This window comes from Anas platyrhynchos, chromosome 8 (assembly GCF_047663525.1).
Source record: "Anas platyrhynchos isolate ZD024472 breed Pekin duck chromosome 8, IASCAAS_PekinDuck_T2T, whole genome shotgun sequence".
Classification (NCBI taxonomy): domain Eukaryota; kingdom Metazoa; phylum Chordata; class Aves; order Anseriformes; family Anatidae; genus Anas; species Anas platyrhynchos.
Window position 1 is genome coordinate 33,202,589 of NC_092594.1, and position 11,528 is coordinate 33,214,116.

At 36.8% G+C, this 11,528-nt stretch overlaps 1 protein-coding gene across 4 annotated transcripts in view; it reads left to right on the forward strand.

Moving 5' to 3' along the window:
• The window catches only part of OSBPL9 (oxysterol binding protein like 9), a 60,843-nt gene extending 49,669 nt beyond the window's left edge, over positions 1-11,174 (forward strand). For all 4 annotated transcript variants that reach the window (XM_072042017.1, XM_072042018.1, XM_072042020.1 and 1 more), the window contains 15 exons: positions 1,595-1,688; positions 2,213-2,314; positions 2,452-2,611; positions 3,276-3,388; positions 3,702-3,820; positions 5,391-5,476; positions 5,721-5,895; positions 7,319-7,403; positions 7,659-7,769; positions 8,118-8,181; positions 8,290-8,430; positions 9,329-9,407; positions 9,725-9,816; positions 10,152-10,287; positions 10,394-11,174. In XM_072042017.1, the coding sequence (XP_071898118.1) occupies positions 1,595-1,688; positions 2,213-2,314; positions 2,452-2,611; positions 3,276-3,388; positions 3,702-3,820; positions 5,391-5,476; positions 5,721-5,895; positions 7,319-7,403; positions 7,659-7,769; positions 8,118-8,181; positions 8,290-8,430; positions 9,329-9,407; positions 9,725-9,816; positions 10,152-10,287; positions 10,394-10,468 (1,632 nt within the window). In that variant the 3' untranslated portion in view covers positions 10,469-11,174. The remainder of the gene's footprint in view (positions 1-1,594; positions 1,689-2,212; positions 2,315-2,451; positions 2,612-3,275; positions 3,389-3,701; positions 3,821-5,390; positions 5,477-5,720; positions 5,896-7,318; positions 7,404-7,658; positions 7,770-8,117; positions 8,182-8,289; positions 8,431-9,328; positions 9,408-9,724; positions 9,817-10,151; positions 10,288-10,393) is intronic.
• Positions 11,175-11,528: the final 354 nt, after the last annotated feature.

Sequence of the window (11,528 nt, forward strand, 5' to 3'; positions counted from 1 at the left end):
ACAACTAGGGGAGATGGAGATAGCAGTAGTGTCCTGTGTATCATAGGGCTATCTCAGTTCTTAAGTCTCGCAGCTCTGAAAATGGGATCATAATTTTGAACTGCGAAGTTTGTGGGACAGGAACCTGCCTGTGTTGCATGCGTAATTGCACAACCAGTTGGAGTAATGGCTAAGGGAGGTTGGTTTTATGGTGGGATGCCATGGAGTAACAGTAAATGCTCTGGGTTATTTATTTGCATACCAATAAGTGACACCACCAAAAACTTGGAAAGCAATTTTTATGCCTCTTTTTTTCTAACTGGAGATTTTTTTAAGATAACCAGGGAACAATAATTTTGTTTTTAATATGAGAGAAATTCTGTGCTATTAAAAAAAATAAATCGTCACGGCTTCACTGGTTTTTAACATGGGACAAAGTTCCAAATAGTGGTTATCCAGGAGAAGAGGCAAGAATGCAGTCTGCCTGTTGTAGGAAGAGGTCAAAAGGACTCCATTTCCCTCAGTCTGCATGCACGTGAAAACTCACAGTATGAAGGGAGGGAAGAGCAGTTGGAAGCTTCTAAGTACTTTAATAATCTAAGAGGATAGAAATATAAGCATACAGATTAAATTTAAAGGCAAAGCTCATCTAACTTTTTTTTTTTTTTTTTTTAAGCCAGTTTTTGGGGGTTTAGTATCTGGGCTTGAAATCTTTAAATGGAAGCATGGTAGCAAGATCTAACAAGCAGGCAAGGATCTTCACAGTTCTGATGTAGATCAATGTTTTTTAATTGCAAAATACATGGAAAAGGGTTTTACATCCCTCTTATCCAAGAACAATACCCAAATTCTGGTTGTTGCAAGTAAGCCTACTTGGAACAGAAAGAAATAATGCTTAGATGATTAAAAGTCAGTGAAGCAAGGCAAAATCGTGCCAGTTTGGATTAAAAGGCGTTGCAGTTGAGATTTCCAAGAGGTCTTTGTTGTATAAAAGCCAAGCACTCATCCTGAAGTCAGTGAATAATGAGTCGAGTTGGTGCTTTGCTTTCAAAGTGCCTGTGTTCACGAGTACATCGAAATGTCCATTACTGGAGATGCTCTGAAAACTGTCAGCTTGCATTCAGCTGAATTTTGGCAACAAAGTGGTGCTTCCTGGCTGTAAATGTGCTGATGATTCCTGATTTAATTCATGGGTTGATTTATTATGGTCTGGACAAATTAATTTCTGAACAAAATGTTTTCAAACTACTGATTACCTCTCCTAATTTTTGCCAGATGATTTATGTCTTACCTTTCTCCTCTTTGCATGCAGTATTTATTAATGGACATTAAAAGGAATACCAGAACCTAGAACTTGAAATAAGAATTCTTCATAGACTAGTAAAATTTGTAGCAAATTCAGTTCAGTACTTAAAAATTTGTGCAAAGAATCAAACTACTACTATTTTGAACGTATTTCTCATGTCCTCAGCTGTCGATTTGTGTTTCGCTTTCTCTCTCAGGAATTTGCTGTCTTGCATTTGAGCATTTCTTGTGCTCACAGTGTTCTCATTATCTATGCTTGTTTTTTTTTAATTGAGGAAAAAAATGTGCTTTTGTTTTTTTTTCATCTCAGAGCACTATAAACCCTGTTGACGCAGTCTATCAGCCCAGTCCTTTGGAGCAGCCGGTGATCAGCGCAATGCCTTCCCAGACTGTTATACCTCCAGGTATGCTCTACAGAGACAAGCTCAGTAGAAACGTAGAAACAAGCAGGATGCAACTGTGCTCTAGCTGGAGGGGCTGCATAAAGGTGGAGAGCTTCTGTGTCAGACACGCTGTGTAGAGGTGCCCACTGCACGTGGTGGTGGATGCTCACCACAGTGGTGCAAAGGAAGGGAAGGGAGTTAGTGCCACTAGTTCTGCGGATAAGCTGATCTGTTTTACTTGTTCTAAGTTACCTGCCTACACTTCTAGTATACTTTCTTAGAAGAAATTAAACTACAGTTTTGGGAAAATAGAAGTGCATTCTAGATAACTAATGTCAATTTTTAAAATGTCAGCTTTGCTTCACAAAGAAAAAAAAAGCGCTAGCTGACATCAATGGAAGCATGCTTTTTCTGGGTGGCTTTTGTAGGTAAGGATTTATTTCTTGAAGGCCAGCTGAAATAATGCGGAATCTCTTTCCCAACAAAAGTATAATTTTCGTATTTCAATGTGACTTTTGGGTTTAACGTATCAAACTGTGCCCTAGAACCCGCTCAGTTATGCAAGTCAGAGCAGCGACCCTCGTCTTTGCCAGTGGGACCTGTAGTAGCATCCCTTGGAAATCAGACTCCAACACCAAATAGTACAGGTACAGTGCTGTCTGAATGTCTGGGGTTCAAGAAACTAAAACTGAATATATGCTTTCTATATATGCTTTTCCATCCTTGACTTTGACAGTTTTTGTTTGTTTGTTTAATTAAATCCACAACGTTTAATACTCCACAGGAAGTGGGCAATCAGCACCAAGCAGTAGCCTCACTTCTCCAAGCCATGTCAATCTTTCTCCGAACACAGTTCCGGATTTTTCTTACTCAAGCAGTGAGGATGAATTCTATGATGCTGATGAATTCTACCAGAGCAGTTCTTCCCCAAAGAGATGTATAGAGTAAGTAGCTGAAAGAACGCAGTATATGCTGAATAGGTTTTTTGTTTGGTTGGTTGTTTTTTGTGTGTTTGGTGGTGGTGGTGGTTGGTTGGTTGGTTGTTTTTTAAAATCTCCAAGTACATGGCTTGTCTACTTGTAGTCATTACTTAAGCTAAATAAGCAAAGAAGACAGATTGGCTTAAAAAAGCCAATCCACTCTTTATGCAACAGAATAAAAATACCTCATCCCCAAGCATAGCTGTCTGTCAGGGATGCAGTTTCCTCCCCTGTTCCTTCCCATTCCATCAGACATGTATGTTGACAAAGCTTTTAACACACATTGAACTAGGGGAGCCACCAGCTCAGAGAATGTCTGAGACTACAGAGTATTTCATAGCTATTTGTTTCATAAATAGCTAATTACTCGTCACATTAATTAGAAAAACAAGACAAACAAAAACTTTAAGTTGCTGCCTTCCCCCAAAGTCTCTATTTATTCTTCTTTTTTATTGATCAGAAAAATGATTTTAAGAGATGCTAGAGTTTTCTTGAATTAGCTTGCAGCACATATACTAAGCTCTGTCAGTAAACTCCTTAGGAAATTGAAGCCTGTGTGTATCAATATCTGATAATTTGGTTTGAATTTGTTCATTGTGAATCTTGAGTCCTTATTACTCTTCTTCAGTTCTTCAGGTTCTGCTGCAGTCCTGACTCGCAGCAGCACAGGAAGTAGTTTGAAACGTCCGGATACCACAGAGTCTCTCAATTCTTCCATGTCGAATGGGACAAATGACGCTGGTGAGTAGATTGCATGAACGTTTAGTAAGGAGCTTTTGATTGTTCTTCTATCTGTAAACTGTGTTGTTACGTGTATGATCGTAAGTATGTGGCGAGATACTTGTGGAAAATGGTTTATCTACTGATTGTAGATAAACCTTTACTGTAGATAAACCTACTTAGTTGTTTTAACTAAGGAAAGATTGTTGAATCGTGAAATTTAAAAATTGTAGTTTTATGAGTAAGGCCTTTCTGACAGCTGAAATATTTATGTGCTAGTTAAATGTAGACAGTCTTTGAAGGTTTAGAGAAAAAAACATTTTTGCCTTTTTAGATCTATTTGATCCTCCTGATGATAGAGATGATGATGGGGAAGGAGAATCAGTGGAAGAACATAAGAGTGTTATCATGCATCTCTTGTCACAAGTTAGATTAGGAATGGACCTAACAAAGGTAAGCTTGCCGACTGTTCATGGGGAGGGAGGCAGTAAACTGAGTTCTGTATGTATTAGTTTAATACTAAAGTGATAACCTAACTTTACAGTGGTTCTTACAGCTAGTTAAGCTTTAATTTCTCTAGCATGGTAATTGTTTTTTAATTAGAATTCTTACTAGGAGAGGAAAAAAGAGAGCTGAATAAATACGTTCAACTGCTAAAATCTGATCAGGAAGGGAGTTTGCTATGGAAAGCAGACATTTGTTTTAGGAAGCTGAAGGACATGTAAAGCTTTACTACTGGATACAGCATCCCTCTCACCCCAAATTTACAGGCACTCCAAAGATCAGGTTCAAAAAGAATGAAGATCTTCAATATCCCACTGTAAATATATATATATATGTGTGTGTGTGTGTATATATATATATATATACACATACACATACATGTGCACACACACATATTTATATATATATAAATATATATATATATTAAATAAATAAATATATATATATGTATATTTATATTATTATATATTATTATATTATTATATATAATATAATATATATATATTAATATATATATTTATTATATAAATATATAAATATAAATATATATATTTATATATATTTTAAACCACTGTACATAGGACTGGCAAATAAAGAGCTGGATTTCCTGAATGTGATTCATGTTGGCATCTGTCTTAACACTGCATGAACACCATTCAAAGTGTTGATCTTTCTAGTCAGATCTAGTCAGAATTTAAACAACTAATTCCAAATAGAAAAATAACAGAGGTAATAAATCCTACTATTGTTTTCCTTAAGTAGTTGACTCTAACTGTCCAGTCTGGAACTTACAATAGACAACAAGAAGATCTATATTTCTGGGGAACTAGCCAGCAGCTCACAGATAAGCTACCAAAGGCTTCTGAACTTCAGGTAGTTCTGAATAAGAATTGCTACAAAATAAGTCTGTTTTGGGAACTCCTTGAATAGTTGAAAAAGATACTCAAGATGCCAAGAAGCATCATGAGTGTGCTTCTTGTCTGCCTCACTTTGAAATCAAGAAGAGCAATCCACACTGCTTTCCACAGTGGTTTATACCACGCTGAAGCAGACAGGGTGATCCACAAGAATGGATCCTACAGATGCTGTTGTGGAAGAGAAGTGGTGGGGGACAGATTAACCTTCATCTTGATAGAAGCACTTAAGATAATATGACTACACGGAATGAGATTTTGACTATTAACTGCAAATTAAGTGTTCATATAGATGAAATTGAATGATCAGTGTTACTGTAATTAAGATCAGCTTTTGATAAGCTCAGCCATGTGGTTGGATATGCCCTGAGTAGGACTAGAACATCTGCAAGACAAAGGCAGCTCAGCTTAAATCTTTGGTTTTATGGCAGATCCAACTGACCTGCTTTATGTGAGAACTCATCAGTAGGTTTGAGAACACAATAACCTTACAGGTAAAGGACACCTTTGGTGGTTTCTAAGTCCAGTTACAATTAGGATGTAGAATGCTTTTGTGCAGGATGTTGAAATACCATGATCTGTAAGAGCCCTTTTTCTTTACGCAGGTGGTTCTTCCAACATTTATCCTGGAAAGAAGATCACTGTTGGAAATGTATGCTGACTTCTTTGCACATCCGGACTTATTTGTCAGGTATTCTATGTTTAAAGTAGAGCATTAACTGGTTCTTCTATTGTTAATGGCCCTCATGGGCTGTAAAAAACAAGTTAATAGATTTGAAGAATAATGCTCAAGTTTTGATCTAAACTTGGAAAATGGTCCAAGTAGTCTACTCAAACCTTCAGCTGTGATTCTGTGATCCAGAAAGCTTCCCATGTTTAGGGTATCCACTTGTATTACATGTTGCCTGTTCTTTTCTGTCTTCTGTCTCGTGCAGCATTAGTGACCAGAAGGATCCAAAGGAACGAATGGTTCAAGTAGTGAAATGGTACCTCTCAGCTTTTCATGCAGGAAGAAAAGGGTCGGTTGCTAAAAAGCCTTACAACCCCATTTTGGGCGAGATCTTCCGATGTCATTGGGTATTACCAGGCACTGAAGGTGAAGATGATATGGTTAGTTTTCTAGTGGTATGTTTTTTGGTGTTTAGAACACATTAGAGTGATTCCCAAAGCTTTATTGTTTACTGACTGCAATGGCATACGCTGTGTTTCAGTAGCAAAATTTAGAACCTGTGGTAATCTCTTAAATGATAGTTCCATCCCTTCTTTTCCCCTTTTCTTTGGATAGAGGTTTAAAATACCATGCATAACAAAAATTTGAACCATTATTTTTTTTAAGAATGATTTGACTCATTGAAAACATTCTCTTTTTGTTTTCCTGAACTGTTTCATAGCACTGAATATTAATTCTCTTCTTTCCAGAGTTCTGATTTGTATCAGTTCCCTAATACCATTTATTTTTCACAGTGGGGTTTCTTTCCATCATGTAAAACCTGGAGAGCAACACATTTTTTCCAGTATATTTAATTATTGTCTTAAAATGTTTTTGTAGACTTTGAAGGGTATGAAGTCTTCTCAGATTTGGATTCTGAGCTTGGATAATACTTCAGTTGTACATCTGTCTGCCCATTACTTCTCCTTTTGTATTTTACTTCGTATTTACTTCATATGTCTGGTTCAGTGAAGGACAAGTAGCAGTGCCACCCTTGTAATCAGAGACCGGTGCACAAGCTATGGTCAACACAGTGCCCCCAGTGATTTTAGAAAGAAGTTGTAGCACTAAGTATATACAAAGTGCTGTCTTTTTTATATTTTATTTTTATTATTATTTTTTAAAACACTTCATTTAGCCTTCTAAATCTGATAAATTGCAAATGAAGATGTGGGAAGTGCTGTTCTGGAATACTTCCCATAGCCCATGTGTAGTAGGTTTAAACATGACTGAGGCGTAATATTTCATCTATGTAATCTCTGTCCCTTTTCCCCCACCTCTCCCCAGTTTGTTTGCCCAAATCTTTCTCATTTCTAAGGTGAATGTTTGAACTCTTCTTTTTTCGCATAGACAGTGTTGTATTTGTCCTTCCACCACTTCTAATGATGAATTACACTTTTTGTGATTTGCCACAGGAAATGAATTGTTGTATGTGATGTACGATCTTACTGTTACTAATATGCACATCAGACTTTCTCAGAAGTAGAAATGAAAACTATTTCTGCCACCCATTTGTTATCACTTCTGAAGAAATTTAATAAGTAAATATAAATATTACTTTGTAACTGGGCTTATACATAGCTCTTTGGGTTTAACTGTTGTTTCAGGATCATAGACATCTCCCCAAATACATTTATAGTTAACAAGAATAGAAACTGTATGTTTAGAAAGCATCGTAGTTTCAGGAAGGAGTTATTCCACATTAAATTAGCAAATCAACAAATACACAAAGAACAATTGGTGTATGTTTACTTCAAACTTCAAGCATCCAGTTACTTTCTAGTAACACTTTCAATGATGAAAATCCTCTCTACTATCACACAGGAGCAAGTTTCAGAAGGACCGGTTCCTTGGGTCAGTAAAAGCAGTGTAACATTTGTGGCAGAGCAGGTCTCTCATCATCCGCCAAGTAAGTTGACAATAACTTTGCTAAAAGAGTTGGTATTGGGTAGAAGCAAAAGTAAAGTCAGCTTTTGGTTTAAATTTTGGATTTAAATTTTCTCTGAATTTAAAAGCTGAAAGTTTTCTCTATGAACTTTTGTCATAGAGAGAAACAAATGGAAAATTCTGTTGCCACATAAATATCAGAGATTTCCTGATACAGGAATTTGGAAACAACAGTATTGTTGTCTTGTGCTGCTGTTTTTAATATCTTTATCTTCAGTTTCAGCATTTTACGCAGAGTGTTATAACAAGAGGATACAATTCAATGCTCACATATGGACCAAGTCAAAATTCTTAGGAATGTCTATTGGCGTTCATAACATAGGGCAAGGTATGTGTGTGTGTAAAGTTAACAACAGAACGGAAATTTACGTTCAGCAACTAGAATTTTTATATAAATTAAGTCACCCTATAAAACACAAATGTTTGAAATTATGAATTCAGGGTGCATGTATTTAGGAACTGGAGATTCCTTCTACAGACTTCGTGTGCTAAAACCACTTAGGGCCCAGATTTTCCTGTGAAGAGCACAATTCTCCCCGCCTTCTCTAGAGGCTAGGCATTCTCAGCCTCTGTGAGAAATAAAGCTCTTCACCTTTGTGAAAGCTTTTCATTATGAAAAGCTTCACAGAGATTTTGCTGGATTTCTTTTAAATCTATTTTTCTTTTTCTTTGATAGGATGTGTCACCTGCCTAGACTATGATGAACACTACATTTTGACCTTTCCTAATGGCTATGGAAGGCAAGTAAACTCCGGTATTTTCATTTTTAATGCCTTGTAACAGATGATGTTTAATATTTATCTCTTAAAAGGCTATATGTACATGTATACATATGTTTGTAATTACAGGTCTATTCTCACTGTGCCATGGATAGAACTTGGTGGAGAATGCAGTATTAGTTGCTCAAAGACAGGCTACAATGCTTCCATTGTCTTCCACACAAAACCATTTTATGGAGGAAAGAAGCACAGAATCACTGCTGAAATTTTGTAAGTGAGCAGGTTTCTTCAGTTAACCTGATTTTTCTCTACATAAATGCTGATGGTACTTTTAAAGTCAACAATGTGAAACAGCTGTCCTCATAATTACGCTTATGATTGCTTGTCCTGGACTGCCATTTTACAGCCAGGACTTGTGAGAGGAAAGCTGCCTAAATCTGCATCCTGGCTTGCCAGGCTCTCAAACATTCTCAGCTGCTTACAACAAAACTTTAAGTTTTCAGTCCTGAATTATCCAAAATGTATTAATAATTACATCTCCTACTAAAATACTAAAGCAAGTCTTGTAATGCTGCTTCACTGACTGCATGTCATTAAAGTGCTTGCTGCAGACTTTTATATATTGATTTATACTTGTGTTTTGGTGAATTTTCCTTAGACGCTACGCCTGTGATCAGAGCAGTGGAGAATCTCGTGTTACTTAAGAGGTCTGCTGTAATGTCAGTAAGCAGCACTGACAGAAAGAGATTGAAATCTTGGTTTTAAATCATTTCTTGACACACCTCATTCTTGAACTACTGTGTATGTTTCCCAGTAGTCTGGGGAAAAAACTTTGAGTTCTTGAAGTCTTTTAAAACTTAAATTTATCACTAAATCTATTTTGTAAGCCTGTTACTTGTTTCCTGAACTCTAAATGCATACACAGCCCTAAGGCAAGACCTGGCTCATGCTGGAAGAGCACTTCCTTGTAATGTTTATCTAGTTGAACTAATTTATGAAAAAAAAATAAACTCATTTGCAAAGCTTTCACATTTTCTGTATTGGCAGCTGACATTTTTAAGGCCTTTAGATCAGACTGTACTGCAACCAGGATAAAGTTTTGATCCTCTGGGGTCTCTCAGTTGCTGTAATACAACTGAGAAATGTCTGTGTTCTTTTTTTTTTTTAGTTCTCCTAATGACAAGAAACCCTTCTGCTCAGTTGAAGGAGAATGGAATGGTGTCATGTATGCAAAATACGCAACAGGGGTAAAGCAGCTTTGTTTTCCTTCATCAAAAGTGGAAGACTGTGCTTAAAAATAAAACAAAATAAACATTGGTAGTTGACAACTCCTGTGAAACTGCCCAAAAGATCACAGGAACACTGAATTCAAGATAAAAGTCCCAAATTTACTTATTTTTAAGATAACTAGATTCTGTTCTTGCTATAAAAAAATCAAGAGATTGTTTGGGATATGTTTTCCGACAACCACTGTATTAGAGTAAGAGGGTATATAACTTGGTATATAACTTTTCAGTCTAGCTAAATAACCGATATATTTATTTATTTTTTTAACTCTCACTAGGAGAATGCTGTTTTTATAGATACCAAGAAAATGCCTACAATTAAGAAGAAGGTAAGGAAACTGGAGGACCAAGAGGACTTTGAGTCTCGCTGGTAAGAATTTCAATTAAACTGATGAATTAAGACCTTTGGGTTTTTGTAGGCTAGCAGTACGCAGTCTGACTGACCTGTAGCTCTTGGTCACATCCTCACTGGGACCAAATTTACCTGGGGGGTCCAGAGAGCTTCACCACAGCCCTCCCATTTCTGGCACCATACAGTGCAGTTGTGGTTTAATATTTGTTGGTTTTATCTGTTCTTGGGATAGGTGAGGCCTACCCTAATTCAAATAAACAGCAACAACTAATAGCCAATAGTCTGTCTTTACAACCTCATAGCACTTCACATCTCTAAAGCATTCTCCTTTCCATTCCATTTAACTTTTTAAGCTTATGGAAAGACGTAACCTACAACTTGAAAATAAGAGACATTGATGCAGCGACAGCCGCAAAGCATGCACTTGAAGAAAGACAGAGAGCTGAAGCCAGAGTCAGGAAGGAGAATGAGACCTCGTGGGAAACACGGGTGAGCTTTATTCCAACAGTGTAAAGGTCTTCAAACCTGTAGCATTTTACTGTCCTTTCCACCTTAGACATAAAAAGCTTACATTTAATTATTCCCTTTCCTCTAGTTGTTCCATGAAGATGGAGAATGCTGGGTTTATGATGAGCCGCTATTGAAACGACTTGCTGCCAGTAAACATTAAGTGGGTTATAAAAACCGAACCTATTCAAGCCTTGGCTTAGCGAAGTTTACATCTGATACCAAGATAGTCATCCGTTGTCACGTACGTAACTCCTGGAGAACCTGTCCCCTCCCGTTGCAGTGGTTCCTATCTCAGGGATACCGGACTTACTGATGCAGATAAACAGTTACACAAAACAGGGAACGTCTTGGCTGTGCAGTAACTTACATGGGACTCTGCTAGACTGGTAGTAGTGTATTTGGGCCTCAAAGGCAGGCTCTTGGAGCCCTTTTACGAATGCTTCTGAAGCATGGAGAATCTGGGCTGTGAGCTATACACTTTGAATAACCACTGTGAAGGCCATGACATTTGGTATCAGTTGCATAATATTCCTGGGTCCTACATATTTAAAAAATATAAACAACACAGAAAAAAATGCAAGATGTCATTTAAATCTAGGTAATGTTTGCAATGTGTAAATAGGAGGATTCCTTTGAGGGGAAAGTTTGTTAGAAAATGCTACATAAATGTTATCTTCCACCTGTATGATAATCAAATCTTTTGGCATTTCAGTGTCTTGCCCAAAATAACTTTGTTATTTTGAGATTAAAATGTAACCATAGATAATTCTACTCAATGCATCTTAAAGCTTCATAAAATAGATTTTTCAAACTTCTCTTATGGACTTTTTATTTATTTCATAATAAACCTTTACAGCAAGACTGTGCAGCTGAGTGATGATCGTTTTATGTGAAAAGCATTAATATTAATTTTCGTCCAGAAGTTGCTAGACTTACTTCTTGAAGGAATTAACAAGCTAGCAATAGGAGCAGAATTTGCAGCACCCACAGGAGTGTTTCTGGAAACTACACTGGCCTTGCATTGCTACTGCCTGGCACTTGGGGAATTTTTGCCTTTCTCTGATTTAGCTTAAAGTTATGTTTGAGTAAGTAGCTATTTGTAGCAATCAAACTATTTTGCCTTCCACAGTTAAATCTGGTTTTTATTTGATTTCATCTCAGTTTTGTTTATTCTGGACATACAGAAAAACTAAAAAAAAAAAAAAAAAAAAAAAAGCAGC